Source organism: Ictidomys tridecemlineatus, chromosome 2, assembly GCF_052094955.1.
Source record: "Ictidomys tridecemlineatus isolate mIctTri1 chromosome 2, mIctTri1.hap1, whole genome shotgun sequence".
NCBI classification, from domain to species: Eukaryota; Metazoa; Chordata; class Mammalia; order Rodentia; family Sciuridae; genus Ictidomys; species Ictidomys tridecemlineatus.
The window spans coordinates 8,125,410-8,150,837 of record NC_135478.1 but is presented as its reverse complement, the minus strand read 5'-3'; the positions used below and the strand labels follow the sequence as shown (position 1 = coordinate 8,150,837).

Below are 25,428 nucleotides of genomic sequence, written 5' to 3'. Positions count from 1 at the left end.
GCCTGTAATCCCAGTGGCTCAGGAGGCTGAGACAGGAGGACCACAAGTTCAAAGCCAGCCTCAGCAACTGAGAGACACTAAGCAATTCAGTGAGACTCCATCTTTAAATAAAATACAAAATAGAGCTGAGGATGTGGCTGAGTGGTCAAGTGCCCCTGAATTCAGTCCCCTTCCCTGCCCCCCCCAAAATGTTATCAGCGAGGTAACAAGTTTGGGGCTATAGCAAGCTAGGCTTGCCTCACATGCACAAGGCCCTGGGTTCACCCCCAGCACTACAAAAAAAAAAAAAAGTAACTTCTTCTTCAGATAAGGGAATTCCTCCCCAGATAAGGAGAAACAGCCCAGGCAAAGGGATAATTTCCTCCTTACAGTGCAGCACAGAGTGTAGGGTTGGGTTCTTTGTCTTGCAAAAAACAATTTTTTTTTTTTTGTTTTTTTTTGTTTTGGTGGCACTGGGGATTGAATGTCTTGCAAATTTGAAGAATGAAACCCACAGACACAGGGTGAGGGCAAAATAACCAAAATAACGGGATTTATTAGAGTAATAGAAAGCAGAGCTGCTGAAGTGGGAAGGGTCCCAAGAGAGGGACACAGAGAGTGGCTGCTGTCCGGGGGTTAATGTGAACTACAGGGTTAAGGAAGCCAGTCCCTGACCTAATAATCCCGGGTAAGTCCACAGAATTGGACCTTAATGAGGCCTGCTTGCAGTTAGTTTCTCAGCCCTGTTACACAGAGACCTGACCTGGAAGGGGCTCGAATTTCCTTTTTACTAATTTTAGCCCTGTGCCTGCCTTATCAGTAGCTGGAATACAATAATCGTTGCATATGTGAGCATTCTTATTATTGTTAATTATTATTATTATTATTATGTGCAATGCTGGGGATCAAACTCAAGGTCTTGAGCAGGCTAGGCAAGTGGACCACTGGGCCACATCCTAGTACAATTAGTGAGGTTTTTAGCCAGATGTAGTGGCGAGCGAGCACCTGTAGTCCCCACTGCTGAAGGAGGCTGAAGCAAGAGCATCATTTGAGCCCAGGAGTTCCCGGCCACCCTGGGCAACATAGCAAGATCCCATCTCTTAAAAAAAAAAAAAAATAGTGAACTTTAGATCTGGAAGCGGTGGTGGGGACTCAGCGGAGGCTGAGGTAGGATTGCAAATTCAAGGTCAGCCTGGGCAATTCAGTGAGACCTTATCTTAAAAAAAAAAAAAAAAAGACTGGGCAACTGTAACTCTGGGGTAGATTACTCCTGAGTACAAAAAAAAAAAAAAAGACTCGTTATCCTCTCCTCTCCTGTTTTTTTTTTACCCTGTTTTTTTCTTTTTCTGCCTTCCTGCCTTCCCTCCCTCTCCCCTCCCCCGCCCTCTCTTTTTCTTTCTTTCTTAAGTCCTGAGATGGCATCAGCTCCGCTAACTTTAGTTAGCAGCGTCCTGGGGCGTCTGCCCCTGGCGTGTCCACCTCCGTCCGCAGGGGGCGCTGTGGACGTGAAGACCGGGCTACTCTGGCCGGCGGCGGAACCAGAAGTTTCGTTCCCCCGCACTTCCGCCCTCTGGCCCGGGCTTAAGCTGCGTGGGGAAGACTTGGCGATGCCGACCGGAGACTTTGAGTGAGTACGGGGTCGCGGAGGAGCTCTCGGGAGGCGATCGGGGAGATTCTGGGGAGTGTTATTGGGCCGAGATGTGCCAAGGCCGCGGAGGGTGGCCCTCACTGACCCAACCGCCTTTCTCCGCAAACTTGTCCCCGCAGTTCGAAGCCCAGCTGGGCCGACCAGGTGGAAGAGGAGGGAGAGGACGGTGAGTGTAGCGGGTCGCCCTGGGTCACCGCACTGCCGCCTGTTTTGGTGCTCCCCCCCCCCCGCGCCATCCTCCTCGGGTCCTACCTGTTGCCAATTCCCATGTCACTGCCACAGTCTTCCCAGCTGCTCCCTACTCCAGGGAGGAAGTTGGAAAGCCTGCCTTAGTACTAGCGCCTGGGTGACTTTATGGCCCGCCCCCCACTTTCATGGCCGGGATCCCTACCCTTGCCACTGCTTAGGGTCACCACCCAGCCGTATGCCTGGCCAGCCCTTTGCCCTTGGTCCCGCCTTCATCAGCTCCTGGTGTGGAGTTGTCCCAGAGGTCCTTTCATCTTAGCTTAGACCTTTCTTCCCACACTCCCTCTGACAGACAAATGTGTCACCAGCGAGCTCCTTAAGGGCATCCCTCTGGCCACTGGCGATACCAGCCCAGAACCTGAGCTACTTCCAGGAGGTAAGTGACCTCTTCCTCTCTACCTCTGGGCTATGTAGTTGTCTCCCACCTCACCCCAGTCTCTCTCTGTCACCTGGAACTCTTGTGTTTCCCCAGCCACATTCCCACCTGGGTCTCCATTACCCAGGGCAGTCTCCCTCAACTTTTCCCCTCTCCCAGCTCCACTGCCACCTCCTAAGGAGGTTATCAATGGAAACATAAAGACAGTGACTGAGTACAAGATAGATGAAGACGGCAAGAAATTCAAGGTGAGGCTAGAGTGGTGACAGAGGGTGAGTCCCCTGGTGCTTGGGGGCACATAGATTGGGTGGGTTGATGATGAAGATCCCCTGGTCCCAGGAACTTTGGAATGCAGGAAGCCTGACACTCTCCCCTTTCATCCACAGATTGTCCGCACCTTCAGAATTGAGACCCGAAAGGCCTCTAAGGCTGTTGCAAGGAGGAAGGTGAGACCCTTCTTCCCGTTTTAGGAACTGACCCAGGAGTTTTCACTGTTGGAGGAAGGGTTTAACTGTTTGCACCTGTGTTGTCAAAGCAGAATTGAGCTCTGAGTATTTTCGCGTTCTTCTGGGGCCTTGAAAAGTAGACAGTATTAGATTCTTGTTTTTTTTTTTTTTTTTTAAACCTCTCGTACCAAGGATTAAACTAAGGTCGTTGCATATGCTAGCCAATCACTCTACCTCTGAGATACATCCCCCACTTTTTTTTTTTTTGGTATATGTTATTAGGAATTGAGCCCAGGGGTGCTTTACAGTTGAGTTGTACCCCCAGCACATTAACTCATTTAAAAAAAAAAAAAAATGTTTTTTGAGATAGGATTTTGCTGAGTTGTCCAGGCTGACTTCAAACTTGAGATCCTCCTGCTTCAGCCTTCTGAGTAGCTGTACTTACAGGTGTGTGCCACCACACCTGCCCTGGGGCTAGATTCTTATTCCTCTTGGACTGTCTACCTGGAGGAACTAGCCCTCCCTTGGGGTGGCATAGCAGCTTTCATTTACCCAGGATTCAGGGCTTCTGGAAGAAGTAACAACATTAAGTACATTTAATACACTTTGCTCTGCACTTTGTGCCAGACACCATGCCAGGCACTGATCTCCACAGCAGCCCAGGGAGCATTTGTGGTCCCCATTCTATAGGGGGTAAGTTGAGGCTCACTGTTTAAAGTCTCTCAAGGTTCCTCACTCTGAGTGACCCCCCACATTCCTGAGCATTGCCTCCTGGTGGGAGCTGGCCCAGCAAGCTGCCCTGGGAATTGTTGACTATGTAGTTGGCTCCTACCTCGCCCTGAGTCTCTGTCACCTGGAACTCTTGTGTTGATTGAGAGCTGCCCCTGCTTCCTCAGAAATGGGAACAGTCACTGTTCCCATGATGGGGAGGTGTTTGGAGAGAGTAAAAATGGGGTACTCTAGGCAGTGGTAGGCCTGGGGTGCCCCAGGGTGTGACCCCAATCTTTATCCTGACCCATCCCTCTCTGAGCCTAGAACTGGAAGAAATTCGGGAACTCAGAGTTTGACCCACCAGGCCCCAATGTGGCCACCACCACAGTCAGTGATGATGTCTCCATGACATTCATCACCAGCAAAGAGGTAGGTGGGGCTGAGGGTGGGGCTGGTGCCCAGGGTGGTGGTAGCAGGGGTGAAGCAGCCCCCTCTGAGCTGCTGCCACCTGCTTCCCTGCCAGGACCTGAACTGCCAGGAGGAGGAGGATCCGATGAACAAGCTCAAGGGCCAGAAGATAGTGTCCTGTCGCATCTGCAAGGGTGACCACTGGACCACCCGCTGCCCGTACAAGGACACGCTTGGGCCCATGCAGAAGGAGTTGGCAGAGCAGCTAGGCCTGTCCACGGGCGAGAAGGAGAAGCTGCCGGGAGGTACGGCATGGCCTGGGGTGGCGCGGGATGGGATTGGGCACCTGGAGAGTCCTGGGCTGTCCTGGCTCTGTGTGTAGCTGTCATCTCCCACTTAACAGCATCTGTGGCTGTGCTCCATTGGGCCTGTCTCCTTGTTGGGGCCCTGTGTGTGTAACTGCACTGACTGTGATTGGGATGTGGCTGTCCCCTGTATGTGACTCCCTGACTGTGATTCTCCTCACCATCGTGACTTGAGTGTGTGTGTCTGTGGGACTCAAGTGCCTGTCTGAGGTCTCAGCCCTTCAGCCCGCTGGGAACGAGTGTGAGTCTGGATGTCCTCTGGGGGCTTGTATGCAGTTGCACTTATCACTTGCCATGTGTGGAGCCCTTGGGAACTGTCCCTTTCCATGTGACCTTGGGCTGTGGGTGCCTGGGACTGCATTGGCCCTGTGAGCCCTTGCTCTGCTGGTGTTGCTGGCAGGGTGCTCAAAGAGTATCCTCTTCCTGGATGTGATCATGGTGTCATTGTGGACACTGAGGCTCTGAGAGGCCTCAAAGTGACCTGACTTCTGTGGCTTGGCAGATGGTACCTGCGTCTAGGCATGGTTGGATCTGGGTGGTCGGGCAGATCTGTCACTCTGTTGGCACGTGGCAAGGCTTCACTGGGACCGTACTTTGGGTTTGCAGAACTGGAGCCCGTGCAGGCCGCACAGAACAAGACTGGGAAGTACGTGCCACCGAGCTTGCGGGATGGGGCCAGTCGCCGTGGGGAGTCCATGCAGCCCAACCGCAGAGGTGAGGGGTGTTTGGGTGCCAGGCTGGCTGGTGGACGCCTCCCAGCACCCTGTAATTACCCCTGCGTTGTGGTTGTGGGGTGGGGTGGGGCCTTCCTCTCATAATCACCTGTTCCCTACGCACAGCTGATGACAACGCCACCATTCGTGTCACCAACCTATCCGAGGACACGCGTGAGACAGACCTGCAGGAGCTTTTTAGGCCCTTTGGCTCCATCTCTCGCATCTACCTGGCTAAGGACAAGACCACTGGCCAGTCCAAGGTGGGTGGGCAGTGGCGGGGGTGGGCAGGCAGGTGGACGGGCGCTATCCCGGGTCTGGCTGCTGAGCCTCACCTTCTTCCAGGGCTTTGCCTTCATAAGCTTCCACCGCCGGGAGGACGCCGCACGTGCCATCGCCGGGGTGTCTGGCTTCGGCTACGACCACCTCATCCTCAATGTGGAATGGGCCAAGTAAGACCCCTGCTGCCCCAGACCTGCCCCCTCCCTGACACAGATCACAGTGAGGCTGACATGGGTCCCACCCCAACTGAATCGTCAAGGCTGTTTTGAACTGCCCTTCCTTTATTGTCATTTTTCTAAAAATTCTGGCAGAGAGGCCATCAGACATTAGTGACAGACAGCTGCCTTGCCTGGGACCCACCACCAGTCTGGCAGGCAGGGCCCAGCTTGTGACCCATAGCCTGACTCCTCGTGTGCCCTGCCACCACACTGCCTGGCCTCCCCCAGAGCCCTGCTGTTTGCGGTGGGGGGGGTCTTGCGGTGCCATCACGTCCTGCATTTTGTTGTCCTCACTACTTCCTCCTTCTCTAGGCCATCAACCAACTGAGCCACCTGTCACCACTGCCACTGCTGTCCAGCCTAGACCTCTGTGACGGAAAGGAGCCTCCAAGAGCAGGGGACTCCAAGGGCATTAAAAGGCTCAAAGCACCCACGTGTGTCCTCCTCATTCTCGCGCGCCTCCTCCCTGGGGTGATGGCACCAGCTCTCCAGGCTGGTGTTGGCCCCCTAAACCCGTGGGGCCTTCTTGGGTGGGTGCTGTGGGTGAGGAATCCATCGTGTGCTGGCCTGGGCTCCAGCTGTCCCACCCTGGCCAGGGGCACAGGCCTTGCTCTAGGGAGGCAGTGGCAGCTCAGCGGCCTCTTGGTGCGTCAGGGCCGATGCCTGCTGTGCTCTGGTTCTCACTCTAGTCCTGTCCCAGTGCCTGGTGGCGAGAGCAGGCGGGTCACAGGCTCAGCTCAGAGGCCTGGGGTTCTGGGGTTCGGAGATTGTCATTATCAAGAGACAGGTCTTGGCCAGCAGTCTTGTCTTCTGGGTGGCCTCCGACACACTGTGGGCAGTTTTGGCGACAACAGCTCAGGCTGGGCACCACAGCCATGTAGAGCAGGGGATGTATGCAGATGGCCAGGGGCACAAGGCCCCGCATCACCTGGAAGCCCAGATAGGGCCCCAGCTCCAGCGCCCCCCTAGCCTGGGTCTCATTTGCAAAGCCTGGGCAGCGGGTGTACCAGCGCTGCCGGGCATCCACATTGAGCACCCGTGTAATGTGATAGGGCATGTAGGAACTGGCGTAGAGGACTACACCACTGGCCACCAGCACTGCCACACGCAGCTTCTCGCCTGCTGTCATACCATGGCTGCGAAAAACGGCCCACCCCAGGGCACTATAGGCCACCAGGGAAAGCAATAGTGGCACGCCACCACCCAGCCCTGCCAGTACCAGGCTGTAGGCTTTGTAGGCTGCAAGCTGGTGGTCATCTGCTGTCCCCAGGCACTTGATGCAGGCCTCAGGCCTGTTTGTGCTGCATGGACCTGCTCCCTCCTGAGGCCTCTTTAGGCGGGAGAAGCTGAGCATGGGGGCGGCCAGCAGGGCTGCCAGGGCCCAGCCAGTGGCACTGATGGCCCAGGCATGCTTGGGCCGCAGGTGGCTGCGGGTGAAGAAGGGGTGGACAACGCCCAGGTATCGGTTGAGGCTGATACAAGTGATGAAGATGACACCCCCCAGCAGGTTGCAGGTGAAGAGGAAGCGCTCCAGGCGGCAGGCAATGTCCCCATAGCGCCAGTTCTTGGGTGGGTAGAAGTAGGCGGCCAGCGGGGGCAGCGTCAGGGCATAGAGCAGGTTGCTGATGGCCAGCTGGGCAGAGAAGACCACAGCTGGGTTCCAGGGCCGCTGCTCGCGACTGCCAAAGCGGTACAGGGCCAGGCCATTGCCAGCCATGGCCACCAGGAACTCAGCCACCAGAACAGGCCAGAGGAAGTCCTGCTGGTAGCTACTAAGCACAAGGTCAGCAGCTGCTGTGAACTTCTCAGGGCAGGACTTGTCACCTGTGGGTGGGGGATGTGAACAGCTGAGCTCTGTCCTTCCTCAGCATGGTTCCTGCTGCCCTCAGCCCACATCTGCAGTGAGGTTGATTCTTCCTGCTGGGGCCTGCATGCACCATCTCCCGAGGTCCTCATGTCCTGCAAGGGACACCAGCCTCGGCTCCTGTTTGCAATGGAATCTGGCCCAGAGTCAAGAGATTCTATTACTTAGCTGATGAATTCACTGGGTCACGGAGGACCGGCTGAGCACTAGCAGAGGGCCAGTGCTCTCATGGTGGTCTGCATGTAGGTCAGCAATGACTACCCAGAGCAGAGCCGTGGGCCCCAGGGCAGGAACCTCAGGGAGTCCCCAAACTTACACTAGTCCTTGAAGTCGAATCTATCAGCAAGTCCCAGCAGTGCTACATCAGAATCTGTCCCTCCCTAGCCCCTTCCTGAGCCAGCCCCCATCATCCCCCACCTATACCAGCCCTGTGAGCCCTGGACCTCCAGCTTCCTGCTTCACCTTGTCCTCCCTACAACCCAGAGGGTGCCTGTGAGCACCAGAGGGAGGTCTCACCCGCACAGGCCTCCATGGCTCCTGCTTCAGAAAGGTCAGTTCTGCAGGGGTTAGAACTCAGCAGAAGAGCATGTTCTTGGCTTGTGCAAGGGCCTGGGGTTAACGCCAAGAATCCCCCCTCCCCCCCAAAATAAAGTTCCATCCCACAAAGCCCTGAAGGAACCATCCCTCTCACTCTCCCTCCCTCGTGTTCTCCGCAGCCATGACTCCCTACAGCAACCCCCAAACCACCAGCTTCCTGGCTGATCCTTAGACATGTCCAGCCCCTGGGCCTTTGCACTGACTGTTCTTCTTGCTCAGTTACTGAGTCACCAGTCAGTCATGCAAGTCACCCTTCCTGCTACCCCTGGAATCTGACCATGTCTGGAGGAGGACTGATCTCCCTCAAGTGGGACGTGCATCGCTCATGTCCTCCAGCCCCCTTTCCCTGCTCTTTACCATAGCCAGGTTATCTTCTTTTGATCATAATGAACATTTCCACCAGAATCCCCTCCAGGAGGGCAGGAAGCGCCACTGTCATTGTCCCCAATAAGTGCCGCAGAGCTGGTTCCCATCCCCTTGTGTGCCCCTCCCTCAGCCTTAGCTTTGTGATCTGAAAACTTGGCCTGTTCTGTGTGGCAGGCTGGCCCCTAGTTCTTGGGGATGCGCAAGCCCCGCTCCAGCCCAGCCTGTCCCTCAGAAGGTTCTGAAGCCTCCTGCCAAGCACCTTTTAACCCTCTCCCCTCTTCCTGAAGATCCCTGGCCAGCCCCTCTGTCACCACCTGGGTTGAGCAGCCTAACTCCTGCCATGTGTCCACTCGACCCTTAATTAGTCCAGCACTTGCTCCTTACCTGAGATGGTGGCCGCCATGGCCTGATCAGCCAGCCTGTGGCCCGCCACCCACGCCAAGCCCGGCTGAGGCTCCACCCCAGTCACCAGCAGCCCCTCCCTCAGCCTGCAGAGCTGGTCAGACGCCCAGCTTCCTTCCTCATTGCACCACAGCAGAAGGTAGTCTGCTCAGGGACCTGGGGGAGGGGAGACCAGGAGGGGCCCAGTGCCTCAGCACAGGACACCATGGTCAACCACTGGTCTCCTCACTGCCAGAGGGGGGGACATGCACCAGGATCTGGGGCAGAAACCAGGTTGGCCCTGGTTCCTAGGCTGTCATGTTGGGCACCAGGTGCCCCTGATCCATCCAGAAAGCAGACTTCAGACACGCGCCAAGTTCAGTCTTTATTGATGTGTGAGGGTGGGGCTGGGGGGCTGGGGGTTAGACTACCACTCCTTTATGAAAGGAAACCAGGGCTGCACAGGGGCAGCTCTTTTGGGCCCCAATCTGGGGCATTCCATGCATCACTGGGCTCAGACTCAAGCCCTTCTCTTCAGTGGCCTCCCCCGGCTGCGCTCTCGGGCAGTCCCTCTGTGCCCCTGCTTGCCCTGGACTCCCGTGGGTCTACTCTTGGGCTTCAGAGGCCTCCGGCCACCGTCCTGACCCCTGTCTCGGTTAGGCCTCCGCTCCTTCACCCGCTGCTTCTTGCCTGGAGGCCCGGTGTGCAGTCTCCGCTTGGTCACCCTGGGGAACATGTCTGTGGGAAGACAGTCGTCAGGGCCCCCAAGGACCAAAAACATGTCCTGGGTGCCCAGCTGCAGGACCCTGCCACGCACCCTCATCAGGTTCCTCGCCCACTGCCTGGCGGAAATACTCTGCTTCATCTTCTTCCTCCTGCTGGCCAGCCCCCTCGGCCTCTGGGGGCACCCCTGGGTCCTCAGCATCACTGTCCCCATCAGCACGAGCTCTCTTCATGCCTGCCAGGCTCTTCTTCCTGCAGGAGATGGTTGTCAGCCAGCCACCTGCTGGAGGGCCATCCAGCCCGCCCAGCTGTCCACAGGGACCTGTGGGCCTCCCGCTGCTCCCGCTTGCGCTGGACATTCTGGTTCTGCTGATCCTGCCTCTGGGCCTTGAGCCGCAGCTTCTCCTCCTTGGCTGCCAGCATGGCCTGCAGCTCCTCCTCCGTCTTGTGCACTGAACAGGAGGACACAGGTCACCAAGGTCCTGTGTGCTGTAGCACCACAACCTACCCTGGCTGGCCTCGTATCCCTGAACCCGAGCCTGGCCAACCCTAGCCTCACCGAAACTGTGGAACAGCACGTTGCCCTCCCCGACGCCCTCTTGGATCTTAATGAGCTGCAGTGTCATCCGGGGACCAATCTGGGGGGATGGGGGATGGAGGAAGAGTCAGTTCTTCTTTGGGACTGGGGGCTGCCAGAGAAGGTCACCCCTGCCACTGAGCATCACCTCTGTGAGCCGCACTGCGCTCTGCTGGGCCCGCATGTTGCCACGTCCTGCAATGGCCTGGGGTAGCTCAGTAATGTTGTGTTCGCCATCAGGCTCCGCCTCACTTTCTGACAGCCCTGCACCCCTGTGGGGACACATGGGACTTAGCAGGTGATCAGACTCCAGGGACAGTTCTAGGGCCCTTGGATTGCAGTGACCTCCCACCCTGAGCCCTCCTCACGTGGCCAGCAGCTCACTGATGTCCTGCAGGCGACTCATGTTGGGGAACTTCTCCTGCAGGAGCTTCTTCATCCCCCGACTTGCACCCACGGGAACCACTTTGATGCTACTGCACGGCAGAAGCGGGGTGGGGTACGAGTGACGTTAGGTCACAGCGTCAGAACCCATTCTGTGCCCCTTGCCTCTGGGCAGTGCATCAGAGCGTTTACTTTGAGACTGAGCAATCACGGAGTCTCAGCAGCTGTGCTGTCATCAGTCGCACAAGGAGGCCTGGCCCTGCACCCCTCACTCCCTCTCAGAGCACTCACTAATGGCGGAAGTCCAGCTCCTGGGAGTCAGCGTTGTAATTGATGAGAAGGCAGCGCTTGATGGTGTTCAGGTTCACCTGAGGGAAGAGAAGGGACCCAGTGAGCTGCCTGCAGCCTGCACAACCCTGGCCAAGCAGGCCCCACACCACTGGCCATGCTCCAGGAACCTCATGTTTGGTGGGGAGCACTGGTGATGCCATGCAGCTGCTGGTGCTGCAAGTGGTGCCCACATCAGATTCCCTATTGAGCAGGAGAACTGCTGCCAACATGGACTAGGGGCTGGGGCTCTGAAAAAAAACTGCGTCCTACTGGGCACGGTGGCACATGACTGTAATCCCAGCAGCTCAGGAGACTGAGGCAAGAGAATCCCAAATTCAAAGCCAGCCTCAGCAATTTAGCAAGGCCCTGCATCAAAATAAAAAAGGGCTGGGAATGTGGCTCTGTGGTTAAGTGCCCCTGGGTGGTTCAATCCCTGGTGCCAAACCAAACCAAACCCTATAGTCCTTGGCCTAGCATGCACAAGGGCCTGGGTTTAATCCCCAACTCTGAAGGTGGTTATGAGCCCCAAACAAAACTCCAGTCCTGCACTCTTTCAACCTCCCGCCCCTCACCTTTTTATTTTCAGACAGGGTCTAAGTTGTTTGGGGCCTTACTAAGTTGCTGAGGCTGGCTCTGAACTTGCAATTCTGCTTCAGCTCTCTGAGGTGCTGAGATTACAGACACGCACTACTGTGCCCAACTAGTCGCACACTCTTGATTCTAACCTCAGGCTAATGACATCTCTGTAAACCTGTTTCCCCTCTATCAAATAAGGTCATTAATAAAGGGCTGGTGGTACCCATTCCATGACCCATCCACCCACACCTGCCAAGACAAGAGGCCCAGCCTACCTTGTGCACGTTGATGGAGGGGAACAGGTTCTGGAACATGGTGGCCATAAGCTTCACATGCATGCCGTGAGGTCCAAAGTTGTTGAGTACGAGGAGGGGAGGGTGGGCAAACTGCTGCTCATGCATGCGGTGCCGGCGCAGCGAGGAGACCACATCTCGCACCAGTGTGTACTGCAAGGCAGGACGGGAGTGGATGATTATCACTCACATGTGGCAGGGGCCATCCCCAAGCCCAGCTCCTACCTAACATGGCCCCTGTACCACCTCCACCCCTCACCTTGTTGATCTGGAAGGTCAAAGTGGGGCCTCCTGGGAGCCGCATCAGTTTCTGCAGGAGAAAAAGAGGATCAGTGCGGATGCAGGTATTCAGCAGGGGCAGGGCAAGTGGGAACCTCTGCCTGTCTCTTCAGAGCGTTTACTTTGAAGCCAGAATCATGGCAGCTCAGAGGCACAGGGTTTCATCATGAGAGACAAGGAAGGAGAGGGCTTAGGGGAGATGAAAGGTGTGGATGCCCACTCACAAAGTAGACACTGGTCTCTGTTTTGCTTAGGATCAGGAAGTGTGTGACCCCAAGGGGCCCAGCCACTGCCACACAGTCCTTCAGCGAGTTCTTCTTACGGATCTAGAAATTACAAAAAGGAAAAGAAACGAATAGCGGTATTCCTCACTGACCAAGACAGTGACCTTCAGCTGAGGGTCCCGATCGCTAGAACCAGGGTTTAGTTAAGTGCCATCTCTGCTCCTTGCCTCCTATGCACCTTTCGTTAACAGATGAGCAATCAGAAGCCCAGTGAAGCCTTGCCCCAGGTCTTTCAGAGAAGCTACGGTTTGCTGTCCCCACTGTCCAACTAAGCCCCAAGCTAGATGCAGAGACCCTGTCCTCAGGTAGGTCCCGTTCTCCAGTCGGGACACAGAGGCCTCCCGAGGTTTCAGAGCCGGCCCTCAGCCGCGATGACGGCCCAGGGTGGGTAGAGGCGGGCTGGCTGGGCAGACCTGCAGACGGGTGGCGGTGAGCGGCTCCATGACCCGACGCACGTCCAGGCTGAGCTGCCGGACGCTGCGACCCGCACTGCCCCGCGTGAACACGAACGAGTGCGGTTGCGCGGCGTAAGCCTCGAGGTTGCGGAGCCGCGCCTGGGCGCGCGCGCGCTTCTGGTGCCGGGACTGAGGGGACGACAGACGAACGGTGAGCGCCTCGGCCTCCGCCGGGACCCCGCCGGTACTCCCCGCACCCTCGGCCGCCGCGCCATACCCTCCCCGATTGCCCCATGCTGCCGTCTATTCCACGAGGCCGTCTCTGCCGGCCACTTCCGGCGCCGCGCTGCTCACTTCCGGCGCCGGAGCCGATGGCGTCATCGGGCGGGCTGCGCACTAAGTGGCCTCGAGGGGAGCGGGGGCGGGGAGTAGGAAATCTTTGGAGGGGTTGCTATGGAGACACCGGTGCCTGTTTCTACGGAAACCAGGGTGGGGTCGAACAGCTCCGGGAGGCGGAGAAGCCTATCCACAGGTTCGAATCCCGCCCGGGCCCATTTCGTCCAGCGGCGCCATTACGTCTCCACTTCGAGGATCCTACAGTACCCCAAAGTGAGGGTGGGACTGTCTGCCCTGGGCTGCGAGCCAAGAGACGGAATGTGCACACAGTGCTTGACACCTTGGCACCAGGCACTTGGGAGCAGCCAGAGAGGGAATCAGGCCATGGCGGTTTTCCATTCTCGTCCTGTCGGCCGATGGGCTGGGGATGGAAACTCCACCTCAACTTCCGGAGACTTTGGGCACGGCGGGCGCTTCGAGAATAGTCCACCCCGCCCTCTTCCACCCAGAGCCCGGGTCTTGGCCTCAGCCTCTGGCTTTCCCCCAAAACCTCGCCTGGGAGGGGAGGCCACCCGCCCAGGCCCTCTCTCGGCTCCCCCAGCCCCTGCCCCCTCCCCATCCTTTGTCCTCCCATCTCGGCCTCCCTTTCCTCCAACATCAGTCGGTTTCCAGCCTTCCCCTCTCCTCTCCATCGCTTCCCTGTCTCTCCCTTCTCCCCAGGTCTCTCCACTCGGTGGCCTCTCTCCCTCCCTCAGTCTGTCTGTGACTTAGGAGGTTTCTCCTCTCTCTGCTGCCAATGGGGAAGCCGGCAGGGGCTGAGGGTGGGGGGCCCAGCCCCGGCCCAGAGCCCAGCCTGGCAGCCTCGCTCAGATCTGGGACAACCATTTCCTCTTGCAGCCCCGGAGTCCACTCGGGTTACTGCAGGAGTTCAGGACTGTTGGAAGTGGGGAAGGAGGCTGCTCCCCCCGTGCTGGGCTGCTGGCCGGCAGGGCCTTCATACAGGTCAGGGGCCCCGGCCCGCTTCCGGGGGGGCTCTGCATGAATCTCTTTCTACCTCTGAGAAATGACTGCATGGTTATTTCCTCCTGTTCTGTCCCTGTGTGATTTGACTTTTGTGAAAATGTGACCCAGTGAATGAGGGACAAACATTCATGGTTTGGCAGATGGGCATCTGGGCGTTGCTGTGTGCCGGCTTGGTATCTCTGTGCTGCCTGTGTGTGGCCACATGTACCTGGCGTGTTCATGTCTGAGGGGCAGACCCAGACCCACAACCCGTGGATATTTCCCTTTGAGTTTCACTGTGTGGCCATATTTGAACATACAATTGTTGCCTAGATCTTCGTTATGTTTCTTGTGTCTTTTGTTCTTTTTTTATGGTGCTGGGGATGGAATCCACTGAGCAATGTCCCTAGCCCTCCTTGTCTTTGTGGGTGTGCCAGATGAACTAGTGGTCATGTGTACATGAACTTCATTTGTCTATCTTTGCTGCTTTGCGCAGTACTTTGTCAGTTTTGTTGGGTAACGGCACGAGTGTGTGTGTCTTTGTTTTGTTATGCACACGCATGTGTGTGACTGTTGTGTTGTATGTATAAGTTCAGGATCCAAGCTATCTGGACTGAATCCCCCTGTATCTCTTTCTGGCCGTGTGAGTGCAGGCAAGTGGCTCACCCTCTCTGAACTTTTTCCCTTTTCTAAAATGTTGCTACACAGAGAATCTGGAGTGGGCTTCTAGGATTAAATGAGATAAAAGGTGTAGAGTTCAGAGGTGCGTCGGACACACAGTAGGTGCCCACTGATGCTCTCCAGCATTATCCTTCTATGTGTCTGGGGCTGGGATCCTGCAGGTCCTACCAGGGCCTGCAGCCTCCCACTCGCTCCACTGGGAGGAAGAGAAAGGACGTCCAGGGCACTGACCGGTGTTATCAGGCTCTGGTGGCCTGGGCAGGGGGGTCTGGCAATTCTGCCTCCGTTCTCACGTGGGAAAGGCTAAATATTTACAGTTGCTCCACTCCCAGATTCTGGGGGCCGGGGGTGGTTACCAAGTCTTCTCTCTCCTTTCTCACCAGCCTCTCCCCTTCCTTAGCTCAGAGGCCCTCCCGGACCCTCGGCTTTTCCTCTGACTTCTTGTGCCTGCTGTGAGCTTCGCTGGATTCAGGGTCTTGGTCGTGTGAGAGGTGAGAGATGGGAGTGCAGGTGGATGCTGATTCTCTTTGTCAGGAGACCCTGGCCTCTGCTTGGCTGGGCGGAGGAGGCTCCCAGGCCTCCTGCTCACCACCCCAGGCTGACAACATGAAAGGCGCTGGGTTTTACACACCTTCCAGCTCCAGGGGATTTGGTCCATTCCTGTTGTGGGAGACTGAGTGTTGGAAAGAGAAGACCCTCCCAACCCTGACAGCTCTTTCTTGGTGTGTCAGTACAATAGCAAATGGGCCCTTCCACCACTCAGAACCCTTCCTGGCCCCCCCGACTCAGAGTAGAACCCCAAGTCCTCCTCAAGGCCCCCAATACTGAGCACCCTATGTCCTGCTACCTCTCTGCCTTCATTTCCTGCTCTCCCTCTTGCTCACTCTGTTCCACACAGGGCTTCCCCTGCTGTTCCCTGAGCATATCCAAAGCAAGGTCCAACCTTAGGGTCTTTGCACTTACTGTTCCCGTTCTCTCTTCCTTCAGGTTTTGCGCAAGTGTCGCCCTTTCAGTGAGACTTTTCCTGATCTCTCTCTTTACGTCCCTTCTCCCCAGCTCCAGACTCTCCCTCTTCCTATCTGATTTTCCTCCTAAACTCCATTGCTCTGACTTCCCTGCGGAGTATTCCATAGTTTCCCCAAGGACACTATTAGATCCAGGAGGGCAGAGGTTCTGTGTTTTGGTTGAGGCTGTGTCCCTGTTGCCACACAAACAGGCATACAGGTTCCAAGGGTCAGTAAGCACACACAGGCATGCATGTCCCCTTCTGAGACTGCAAAGGTGTGAACCCTGGGGCCTGGAGATGAAGGTGAGGAGGGCATAGGTGTGGCTTTGGCAGGGCCAGGGTGGTGGCCACAAGTATCCATTTGCCAGTAAAGATTCTGTCTGAGCTCACCTGCAGGAGCACTTGGAACACCTGGGGCTGGGGCACACCTGACCTGGGGACTGGGGCCTGGGGAGGAGTGCTAGGCACTATTTTAGGCACAGGATAAGGCAGCCAAGGAAACCCCAGAAACCCCGGGGAATGCAGTGGGGGTATGCAAATAAGTAGCAATGAGTGGGGCATAAACTGAAAAACACAGAGAGTCAGGAAGTGCAGCCCAGATCTAGTGGGACCTGAACCAGGATGGGGGGGGCACGTTAAAATCCAAAGAATGTTGCATGTGGAGCTGACTGCAAATGCCAAGGCCCTGAGGCAGGATCTGGCCAAGTGCTGTTCCTGGGTGCTTTGGAGGCGTGAGGGCAGGGAGGGGACGAGGTAGAGTGTGTCACTGGGAGGACTAGGGCTTTCACGCTAAGTGAGGTGGGAACTACTGAAGGTTGAGTAGAGGAAGGATAGGAACAGACTCCTGAGGTCAAGGTGTCCACTGGCTGCTGAGGGCAGAGTGTTGGAAGTGGGGGGGCAGCTGCTGTAAGGAAAGCCAGGTGGTGTCATGAGCTGGGACCCTGGGGGGGGGGCAGGGGGCTGGAGGAATTCAGGATCTAAACAGAGGCGCCCAGGCTTGGCGGAGGCCTGGGTCTGTTATGAAGGGAAGCAGATGTGCTCACTCTGGGTTGGAGGGGGAGGGCTTTGTTACCAGACTTGCGCCTCCCCCATCTCACCACCCGCTTTCCTCTGCTTTTTTTTTTTTTTTTTTTTAGGTGCTGGGAAGGCACCCCGGGCCTTGCACATGCTAAGCAAGCGTTCTCCCTCTGCTTTTGCTCCAGCCCCTTACATTTTCCTTAGTACCGCCGGCGTGGGCGACTCGGGCCTTTGCACTTGCGTTACCCTTGCCGGGGTTGCTTCTCTCCAGACTTTCCCACGACTTCCTGCCGTCACCTCCTCCTGGAAGCCTTCCCCTGTCCGCATCCACCTCCTCTCAAACAGCCCCTGTGTGGACTCTTCACATCCCTCCCGCTCCGAGCTACCGTTATTTTTAGCACTTAGCACCGGCTGACTAATATACTCTACGAATCCTATATTTGTTTCTTGCCCACTAGGGCGGGGACTTTTGTGCTTCGCTCACGACTAGAAAAGAGTCTGGCACACAGTCGGCGCTCAATAAGCATTTGATGAATGAATGCAGGAGGCATTTTAACCGCAGGGCGCCTGGATCCGGAGAGGGATCGCCCTGGGGCGTCTCGGAGAAAGAGACGGAGACGGATCCCGGACCCGCGGCCAAGCAGGAGTGGACACACGCATGCCCGCGTGCGTCGCCCGAATGGGGGGCCGGACGTGGGCTCCCGGTGCAACCGCCTCCTGTCCTCCCCTGCTTGCAGGAACGTCATGTCGGTGCCCCGGTTGCGCGCGCTGCCGCTGCTGCTCCTGCTGGGCGCGTCGTGGGCGCGGGCGGGCGCCCCGCGCTGCACCTACACCTTCGTGCTGCCCCAGCAGAAGTTCACCGGTGCCGTGTGCTGGAGCGGAGCAGCTGCCGCACGACCCACTTCCGAAGCCGTGAACGCCAGCGAGGTGGCGGCGCTGCGCATGCGCGTCGGCCGCCACGAGGAGCTGCTGCGCGAGCTGCAGAGGCTGGCCGCCGCCGACGGCGCAGTGGCCGGCGAGGTGCGCGCGCTGCGCAAGGAGAGCCGCGGCCTGAGCGCGCGCCTGGGCCAGCTGCGCGCGCAGCTGCAGCATGAGGCCGGCACGGGGGCGGGGCCGAGCCAGGGGGCGGAGCCTGCCGCTGCTCTGGCGCTGCTCGGGGAACGCGTGCTCAATGCGTCGGCCGAGGCTCAGCAGGCCGCCGCCCGCTTCCACCAGCTGGACGTCAAGTTTCGAGAGCTGGCACAGCTGGTCAGCCAGCAGAGCGACCTCATCGCCCGCCTGGAGCGCCTGTGCCCGGGGGGCGCCGGCGGGCAACAGCAGGTAACCAGAAAGCCTTTCTCAGTAGCATCTGTTTGCTGTGCACATCATCTGTGAAATGGGCCTTCTGCAACCCCAGGATGTTATCTGCAGTTCCGAAATCCGAAAAACCTGGAAACGAGATTCCTATCCGTTCCTTTCATTACTTATTTGGGTCAAAATATAGTTAGGGGCTATTTATAGCCTTTACTTACCCATTTAATGTGAATATTCATACGCTCCTCCACCCAAGCATATTATTACCGTGTATAAGGACCAGTGACCGGGCATCCCTGTCATTCAGAATTTTGCCATGCCATTCTGAATTCTAGAAATATCTGGCCCTGGATTTTGCATAAAAGATAGTTTCTCTGATAGTCCCTATCTTACCGTGTTGATGGGAGAATCTGTTAAATAGCAGGTAGGACATGCTCCTGTTATTCCAGCTTCACAGAGGAGACTGAGGTGCAGTTGAGTTAAGCTCTCAGCACCAAAGAGAATTTTAGCCCAGCTCTATCTGTGCTTGATGACCAAGAGAGAATCTCCAGGGGGGGATTTAGGGCTGGGACGCGTCCCCCACCAAGTTCCTGTTGGGGCACTGGGAGAGTCTACATCCTCTCTGGCCCTGAGAGACCATGCCTCCTGAGCTAGGCATTGATGCAATTGCACTTGACTTTTTCCATCGCCCCAGGTCCTGCCCCCGCCCCTGGTGCCTGTGGTGCCCTTGAGTCTGGTGGGCAGCACCAGTAACACCAGCAGGAGGCTGGACCCAGCTCCAGAGCCCCAGAGAGACCAGACCCGGAGACAACAGGGCCCCTTGGCCTCTCCTAGGCCTGCAGGGTCCCCTGTGATCCCTACCAAGCCATCAGGTAAAATGAGGGGGTCTGAGGAGCCAGGGGATCTCCATTGCAGTGTGGGTGGAAGGAAATGAGTCAAGATTTTCATGGGAGAGTCTTCTCATAGTGAAGACTGGAGGAAAGGCTGCTTTTATCTTATAATGCAACGCTTATATAAAGACAAAATTTCTTACTATGGTGTGAAAATAGGAGAGAAAATATGAGGGGAGGGACTCTCATTTTGATGAGGGGACAGCAGGTGGAGGACTGCTACTTGGGTGAGTGGAGTTGGTTCAGTCTAAGTTCAGGACATATATTCTGGTGAGGAGATGACAGAACTAAGCGCCCTGGGCTCCACATTTGCTCTTATGAGAGAAGGACTTGCGAGGTGAGGTGAGGAAGTGGCTGCTGGTGTTACTTGGATGAGGGAAAGGGAGGGCAGAGTCTGTTTTGTGAGGGGACCAGCAAGGAGGAGGACTCTTGTTCTGCTGAGGAGTTGGTTGGCCCGGCTGTGCCTCCATCCCTGTGCCCTTAGGCCCGTGGCAGGACTGTGCGGAGGCCTACCAGGCAGGCCACAGCCAGAGTGGGGTCTACGAGCTGCGACTCGGCCGGCTCCAGGTGTCCGCGTGGTGCGAGCAGCAGCTGGAGGGCGGAGGGTGGACAGTGATCCAGCGGCGCCAGGACGGCTCAGTCAACTTCTTCACCACCTGGCAGCACTACAAGGTGGGCAGGCCCGGGCGGCACGGGGTGGGGGGGGCGCAGGGCAACGTCCCTGACCTCCCGACTCTTCACGTCTCGCCAGGTGGGCTTTGGGCGGCCTGACGGGGAATACTGGCTGGGCCTCGAACCTGTGCATCAGCTGACCAGCCGGGGGGACCACGAGCTGCTGGTGCTCCTGGAGGACTGGGGGGGCCGTGGGGCACGTGCCCACTATGATAGCTTCTCTCTGGAACCCGAGAGTGACCACTATCGCCTACGGCTTGGCCAGTACCACGGTGACGCTGGAGATTCTCTTTCTTGGCACAACGACAAACCCTTCAGCACTTTGGATAGAGATCGAGACTCCTATTCCGGTAGGAGTTCTTATTCTGGAGGGAGGGTAGGGCAGGTGGGACTCCTGTTCTGGGTAGGGAATGAAAAGCAGTGGACAGGATTCCCCTCTGATAAGTATTTGAATAGGAAAGCAAGAGAACAAGGCTAGGACTTTTATGATTCTGTTCTCTTCTGGAGGGCATAGGGTGAGAACCAGGATATTCTCACTCTTGCTCTTTTTGTGCGTGTGTGCATGCACGTGCACTGGGGATCAAATCTTGGACCTCACACAGGCTAAGAAAGCTCTTTACCACTGAGCTGCACCCACCCCAGCCCAGTCTCTTATTCTAGAAAGGAAGCAGGAATTTTTTTTTCCTGATAAAGGAATGAGTGATGATGACTAATTTTTAAAAGTGGGAAAGGTGTGTCTTGTACTTTGGTAAGGAGACAGGGAAGGCATTAAGACTATTACTCTGAAAAACAAAGTGGGAGGCCAGGGTTTTTATTTTGGAGAGGAAATGGAGGATCAGGGCTTATATTCAGTAAGACTGGGGAGGACCAGGGGATGGCTGGCACATGCCTTGCACATGGCGTGCAGGGGAGGCTTGTTCAATCTGGTGAGGACACCCACTCTTTTCCCCTCAGGTAACTGTGCCTTGTACCAGCGCGGGGGCTGGTGGTACCATGCTTGTGCCCACTCCAACCTCAACGGTGTGTGGCACCGTGGTGGCCACTACCGAAACCGCTACCAGGATGGTGTCTACTGGGCTGAGTTCCGTGGCGGGGCGTACTCCCTCAAGAAGGCCGCCATGCTGATCCGACCCGCCAGGCCCTGACTGCCCGGGCCTCTGCCCGCCTGGCCCCAGGGTGTTTCCCAGCAGAAGACTAAATTGTCCTGGCCGCACCTCTCTGTGGCTCAGTGCTGAGCCTGTCCCGGACTTTCCCACTGTGGATTTGCTCCCCAGAGCCCCAGAATGGGACCCAGGAGTCCCCCACCCGTGTCGCGGGCCCAGACAGCTCCCCAAGGGCACTTGTCTCGGCTTTGAGCTCACATTTATAACAACACAGAGCATCCAGAGCCCGCGTCTGGTGTGTGCGCCCGCGGGGGTCACTCCCTGGGCCTGCCCTCCTCCTCCTCCTCTTCCTCTTCCTCCTCCTCCTCCTCCTCCTTCAGGTCCTCCAAGATGAGGTTGTCCAGGTCCTCCAGGAGGCCGCCCTGGCTCAGGCAAGTGGCCACCGTGGAGCCGCTGCTGATGTGGGGGTTGCTGGGGTGGAGGACTTTGGGCAGATGGTTCTGTTTGCGGCTCTTGGGGTGTGCACAGGATGTGCCAGGCACATGGGGCTCTGGGGAGGGAGAGGAGCTGAGGTCACGGGCCCAAGGTCCCGGGAGACTTGGGATGAGGCAGCAGGGGCCATGTGGGGCTCTGTGGAGGCCAGGAAGGGACCGAGTCCACAGATTATGAGGACAGAGCTGCAGGAAATGGAGCACATAGAGACTACAGAGAGCCAGGGACACGGGGTCAGCTGGGACTGCAGGGATAAGACAGGAGCCCAGAACAGAGGCCACGGGACCCTGGATGTGGGCCACTGCGCGAGACCTCAGAACCCCATGGGCAAGACTCGGGCCAAGGAAAGGGGAGCCCGGAAGGTGACTGCGAGTGGGGCTGTGGCCACACGGAGGACACAGGCCGCCCGAGCGGTCAGTGGTGGGGCTCACCTCGCCGGTTGTAGCAGTCGGCAGCCGAGCAGGAGTGGGTGTGTGTGCTGCGGCGGTCCATGTCCCGGTCCCAGCGCGGGGGCAGGATCCGTGTTGGATACACGGGGAAGCCGCACCCGTAGCAGGGGGACGGGGACCCCATTTGTGCCCAGCCCCTGGGGGCGGGCAGGGCTGTGAGGGTCCGAGGGCGAGGCTGGGCCGGGGTTGGGGCCAGGACAGGGTGGGACAGGACTGGGAAGGGGCAGGAGGGTGGGGTGGGGGTCAGTGCCCTCACCGGAAGTTATGCCGACACTTCGGGCAGTGGAACTCGGCCACGCCCCACATCTTGTCACAGGGCACTGGGTCGTAGCGCTTGCGGCATTTCCGGCACCGAGATACCTGGGGTGTGGAGAGGGCACTGGGTTGTCGCCAGTGCAGTGGCACCGCAGAGGCTGCTGGTGCTGGAGCTGCTGAACTGTATGTCCAGCAGGTCACACTGGCTGCCTGCGACGGCCACTGCGGCAACGTGGACACCAAGGCAGTGGGCACACTGCGGGCCCCACAGGCCCCGGGCAGAAGCCAGCCGTGGTGTGGCGGGGCTCGGGTTTGACTCCGTAGGTGCCAAACTGCACAGGGTCAGGCGCTTGGGCAGGGGTTTGGCTTCTCAAATCCAAGGTCAGGAGCCCACCTCGGTGCCACGGGTTGAGATCAGAGCTCACAGTCGGGCTCCAAGGTTGGAAGTGTCACTGAGCTCTCAGAGGCTCATGTCCTCTGGTCAGAGGGGTGGCTGCTGAGGACGGGGCTCAGGAGTGAAGTATGGGACGGAATCAAGGTCGAGCTTGGGAGCATCACCTCTTTGCGCTGGGGCACACGGCGCCACCAGACGTGATCACAGGAGGAACAGGCAAACTGGCGGTCCACGGCAGGGATCAGGTCGTCCTGGGCACGCTGGAACATGCGCAGGTTGGCTTGCGTCAATGGCATGAGGGAAGTGGCCACCGCCTGTGGAATGGGGTTGGTGGGGACGAGAAGGGGGGTCACCCTCCTCCACAAACATAAATGTCAGCCCTCTTCTCCCTACAAATGTGTCCCTGTCCTGCCCCTGTGCTGTCTGCCATGGATGGATGGATGGATGGACGGACGGACAGACAGATGTCCTCTCTGCCTTTCCTCCCTCATCCCACACCCTGGCCTTGTCCCAGCCACCAACGCACCTGGATATCCCGATCCTGTTTCATGTCCTCTGGTGGGTCCTAGATGGAGACACTGGGGCAGAAACTGGGCCAGGCTCTCGGGCCTCTTTGTACCCTTGTTTGCTGGGGGAGGGGTCCCTGCATGGTGGCTCCTGGATGGGGAGAGGTGGCCCTGGCTCCCTTTGAGAATAGGGTGCCCCCAAGTCCCAGGAGCTGAGTGAGCCGCGCCTCACTTACTGAGAATCACCAGTGTGGCCTCAGGTATCCAAATAACAGCCCTGGGAGGAGGGCGTTGCCCAGTATTCCCATTGCTCAGATAGGGAAACCGAGGCCCAGAGCCTGAGAGTACCCCAAGTGAGCATGGCTGGCGGAGCCTGGACCCCATACCCTCTTCCTGCCTGAAGACTCACCACAGGCTATTGACACTGACATACTGCTTCCTTGAGGCCACACTGCCTTAGGCTAAGTGTTTGGGATGGGGATTCAGACAGAGGCAGGTTGGAATCTCGGCTCTGTCACTTCCAACTGTGGAAAGTAGGGCAAGGTACTTGTCCCTGGGGTTGTTATTGAGGGACACCTCAGAGCCAGGCTCTGATTCCAGGTGGCCAGGGTTCAAATCCCAGCTAGCACCTGCTTGCCCCATGAACCTGGACAATGATGTCATCATGCTGGGCCTTACTTTCCATGTCTGTAAAATGGGGTGAAGCATATTAGGACCTGTCTAATGGGGTCACTGTTGCCACAAAAAAGTCAGTTCCTGGAGTCCTGCCACAAGGGAAATGCTCAGTCAATGTATTGCTATTATTTTTGTAATCCTATGCTCTATGTATATAAAGAGACACATACTTTATTATGCTCTTTAATAACTCTGTGATTGGCCTTTCCATCAGGGACATTCAGATTATCAGCCACCCAAGCTGTCTTACGATGCAGGTGGCCATCTTGCACCTGTGCCTCAAAGCCATTCATTCCTTCCTTTCACACACGGGTTCCCTCCTCCCTCCTCCCCAGCTCCTAACCCTCCTTCTTCTGGGGCCAGTTCCCTTTCTGACTTCCCTCCTCCTGGAAGATCTTTGTCTTCCCTCTTGCCTCCGCTTCCTTTTCCGGGGCTCCCTTCTCCCCATCGTGAAGTCTTGGCAGCCCCAGCCCCAGGCAGCCTTCCCTGACCTCTGGAGGCCTCTCCCGCCTGGCTTGTTGCACTGCCTGTTTCAAGCCCCGGCCAGAAACGGATTGAGAGGGGAAAAAGTGCGTGAGGTCGGTTGATGAGTGGAGGACCATCTGTGGCCAGGCCCTCTTGCTCCAGAGTGGGTCACCACGGTGGGGTCGGGTCCCCTCTCTCTCCTTCCGGTTACCCAGTCCTTGGGCGAGGGGGCAGGTTACCTGGGCATCCAGGTCGTTACTCAGTTCCTGTCCATCTCTCTGCTTTACCCCTGATGGGAGAGTCAGTGAAGGAAAGGCCCTTGAGGGGTCTGTTGGAGTTCCAGGTCCCGCGGTCTCCCCAAGGCTGGGACCTCCGGGGAGAGGGTCTCCACGCCTCTCCCTAGACCACGTGGTCCCAGCCCAACTCCAGGGCCCGGCCGCTCACCGTACACGATGGAGCGTCCCACTCCGGTGTGGTCGCTGCCGAATTTCCTCATAAGCACCCCTGCCTTCTTGTTGGACACCTTCCCATGAAACTTCTCCCGGAGGCGCCGGACGCTCTTCTCCAGCTGTGATGGGGACAGGGGCCTCGAGTAGGGGAAGGAGAGGAGCGACGGCCCTCCCCCATCTCTGGGTATCTTTCTTCGGGCCTGAGCTTGACCCTTGGTTTTGGCCTCCGCTCCCCCCGCATCCCTTTAAGGCATTTCCTGGAAAAAGCCAAAGTCCTCGCGGGGCGCTGGGGGAGGGTGCGGGCTGGAGCGCGCGGCCCGGCCTCGGGGACGGGGCGGGGGACGGCCAGACAACCCCTGGTCCCTGACCCCTGACCCTGCAGCCCCCGCTTTCCCTCGGGGAGGCCGCGCTTCGCTCTGGGGGACGTGGGAGTCGCTCTCTGCTCCAAGGGGGCCTAACGTCACCGCGGGGAGGCTGGCTCCGGATGGAGTCCCCCGGAACTGCGAAGCCCCCTCGGCGTCGGTCGCGGCCCCCGGCCCAGCCAAAGCCATCTCCTACCTCTACCCCTTCCTGAGACATGGTGGCGGCGGCGGCGCAGGTCTCCGCGAGGGTCCGCACTGCGCGGCGCGGCCGCCCCCTACCTGGGCGCGCCCGTCGGTCCGGCCGCCGCGCAGGGCAGGGGGCGGTGCCTCGCGGCGGCTCCGCCCTTCCTCCCCGGCCCCTCTTTCGCTTTCGATTCTTGGGGGACGGGGCGCGCTGGCTCCGCCTCGGCTCCGCCTCTGCTCTGGCGCCCCGAACCCAGCCTGGCGCCCGGGGTCTGCGCCCTGCGGCGGAGCGCGCACCCCTCGGGCGGGGGAGGCGGCGCGGCCTCTGCAGTCGGTCACATGTCCCCACGCTGCGCGGGGTCCGCGTCTTCACGTCCCTCGTGGGGGCGGGGCCGCATCCGAAGGCCGCGGCTGGTCCCCGAGGCCCCCACCTCCGAGCGCGCTCCCCAGTTCGTCACCCTGCGCCCCGCGCTCGCGCTCTCGCTCTCCCGGGAATCAGGCACCTGGCCCCTTTTCTTGCTCTGAGTCTTTCACCTGGCCACCATCATCTCATTGAAGCTCAGTTTACTTCTCTGTAAAATGGGCACGACAGGAAAGCCTACCTCCTGGGGCAGAGTGTGTGCCGGGATTCCCCGGCAGGAAACTTAATGGAGCCTGCCACACCGTAGACACTCCCCTGGTCACTGGGCCACCCACGGTGGGACCGCGGTAGGGGCAGACGATGAGGAAGAATACAGATTCCTGGCCCCTAACAGCC

The 25,428-nt window shown here is 58.0% G+C and overlaps 5 protein-coding genes and 2 non-coding genes across 10 annotated transcripts; 2 read left to right on the top strand and 5 right to left on the bottom strand.

Moving 5' to 3' along the window:
* Positions 1–1,484: 1,484 nt before the first annotated feature.
* Positions 1,485–5,821, top strand: Eif3g (eukaryotic translation initiation factor 3 subunit G). Of its 2 annotated transcripts, none has more exons than XM_040290499.2 (11): positions 1,485–1,606; positions 1,747–1,793; positions 2,166–2,249; positions 2,346–2,497; positions 2,636–2,695; positions 3,731–3,835; positions 3,930–4,119; positions 4,786–4,893; positions 5,019–5,155; positions 5,238–5,344; positions 5,705–5,821. In XM_040290499.2, exons 1-11 carry the CDS (start codon positions 1,587–1,589, stop codon positions 5,718–5,720), a joined length of 1,026 nt encoding a protein of 341 aa, XP_040146433.1. In that variant the 5' UTR covers positions 1,485–1,586; the 3' UTR covers positions 5,721–5,821. The 2 variants fall into 2 exon arrangements, with proteins under 2 accessions (XP_040146433.1, XP_005336174.1); XM_005336117.4 differs by having other exon boundaries at positions 1,486–1,606; positions 2,409–2,497.
* A 54-nt stretch (positions 5,822–5,875) lies between these two features.
* Positions 5,876–8,660, bottom strand: P2ry11 (purinergic receptor P2Y11). Its single transcript, XM_005336274.4, has 2 exons — positions 8,604–8,660; positions 5,876–7,216 (listed from the first exon to the last, which is right to left on the bottom strand). Exons 1-2 carry the CDS (start codon positions 8,620–8,622, stop codon positions 6,117–6,119), a joined length of 1,119 nt encoding a protein of 372 aa, XP_005336331.1. The 5' UTR covers positions 8,623–8,660; the 3' UTR covers positions 5,876–6,116.
* Positions 8,661–8,972: 312 nt separating this feature from the next.
* Positions 8,973–12,834, bottom strand: Ppan (peter pan homolog). Its single transcript, XM_005336116.5, has 12 exons — positions 12,719–12,834; positions 12,460–12,630; positions 11,987–12,088; positions 11,743–11,793; positions 11,466–11,636; positions 10,576–10,652; positions 10,269–10,376; positions 10,049–10,172; positions 9,883–9,961; positions 9,646–9,775; positions 9,418–9,575; positions 8,973–9,338 (listed from the first exon to the last, which is right to left on the bottom strand). The coding sequence occupies exons 1-12, from the start codon at positions 12,734–12,736 to the stop codon at positions 9,121–9,123; spliced, it is 1,407 nt and encodes a 468-aa protein (XP_005336173.2). The 5' UTR covers positions 12,737–12,834; the 3' UTR covers positions 8,973–9,120.
* LOC120892132 (small nucleolar RNA U105B) lies at positions 10,454–10,533 on the bottom strand. The gene has a single exon (XR_005736788.1). It is a non-coding gene; the product is annotated as a small nucleolar RNA U105B (small nucleolar RNA).
* LOC120892125 (small nucleolar RNA SNORD105) lies at positions 11,857–11,942 on the bottom strand. Its single transcript, XR_005736782.1, has one exon. It is a non-coding gene; the product is annotated as a small nucleolar RNA SNORD105 (small nucleolar RNA).
* Positions 12,827–20,725, top strand: Angptl6 (angiopoietin like 6). 3 transcript variants are annotated; one of them, XM_078035647.1, is made up of 8 exons: positions 12,835–12,973; positions 13,675–13,779; positions 14,861–14,951; positions 17,221–17,803; positions 18,471–18,648; positions 19,151–19,338; positions 19,418–19,688; positions 20,293–20,725. In XM_078035647.1, the coding sequence occupies exons 4-8, from the start codon at positions 17,228–17,230 to the stop codon at positions 20,481–20,483; spliced, it is 1,404 nt and encodes a 467-aa protein (XP_077891773.1). In that variant the 5' UTR covers positions 12,835–12,973; positions 13,675–13,779; positions 14,861–14,951; positions 17,221–17,227; the 3' UTR covers positions 20,484–20,725. The 3 variants fall into 3 exon arrangements, with proteins under 3 accessions (XP_005336172.2, XP_077891773.1, XP_077891769.1); XM_078035643.1 differs by having other exon boundaries at positions 14,844–14,951; XM_005336115.5 differs by lacking the exon at positions 13,675–13,779 and having other exon boundaries at positions 12,827–12,973.
* On the bottom strand, positions 20,134–25,024 carry Shfl (shiftless antiviral inhibitor of ribosomal frameshifting). The gene is made up of 8 exons (XM_078035826.1): positions 24,685–25,024; positions 24,122–24,245; positions 23,917–23,966; positions 22,558–22,596; positions 22,196–22,345; positions 21,639–21,742; positions 21,365–21,519; positions 20,134–20,991 (listed from the first exon to the last, which is right to left on the bottom strand). Exons 1-8 carry the CDS (start codon positions 24,703–24,705, stop codon positions 20,756–20,758), a joined length of 879 nt encoding a protein of 292 aa, XP_077891952.1. The 5' UTR covers positions 24,706–25,024; the 3' UTR covers positions 20,134–20,755.
* Between the last annotated feature and the right edge of the window lie 404 nt (positions 25,025–25,428).

Bases quoted from the DNA above. Each gene is read 5' to 3' on its own strand.
- Eif3g (XM_040290499.2), top strand. From the start codon at position 1,587: ATGCCGACCGGAGACTTTGA. The intron at 1,794-2,165 runs GTGAGTGTAGCG...TCCCTCTGACAG, and splicing joins GGAAGAGGAGGGAGAGGACG to ACAAATGTGTCACCAGCGAG. The intron at 2,498-2,635 runs GTGAGGCTAGAG...TTTCATCCACAG, and splicing joins AAGACGGCAAGAAATTCAAG to ATTGTCCGCACCTTCAGAAT.
- Ppan (XM_005336116.5), bottom strand. The intron at 11,794-11,986 runs GTGAGTGGGCAT...TTTCTCCTGCAG, and splicing joins CAGAGACCAGTGTCTACTTT to AAACTGATGCGGCTCCCAGG. The intron at 11,637-11,742 runs GTGAGGGGTGGA...CCTGCCTTGCAG, and splicing joins TGACCTTCCAGATCAACAAG to TACACACTGGTGCGAGATGT.
- Angptl6 (XM_005336115.5), top strand. From the start codon at position 17,228: ATGTCGGTGCCCCGGTTGCGCGCGCTGCCGCTGCTGCTCCTGCTGGGC. The intron at 17,804-18,470 runs GTAACCAGAAAG...CCATCGCCCCAG, and splicing joins GCGCCGGCGGGCAACAGCAG to GTCCTGCCCCCGCCCCTGGT. The intron at 19,689-20,292 runs GTAGGAGTTCTT...TTTTCCCCTCAG, and splicing joins AGATCGAGACTCCTATTCCG to GTAACTGTGCCTTGTACCAG.
- Shfl (XM_078035826.1), bottom strand. From the start codon at position 24,705: ATGTCTCAGGAAGGGGTAGAG. The intron at 24,246-24,684 runs GTAGGAGATGGC...TCCCCATCACAG, and splicing joins TGTCTCAGGAAGGGGTAGAG to CTGGAGAAGAGCGTCCGGCG. The intron at 22,597-23,916 runs GTAACCTGCCCC...GTCTCCATCTAG, and splicing joins GTAACGACCTGGATGCCCAG to GACCCACCAGAGGACATGAA.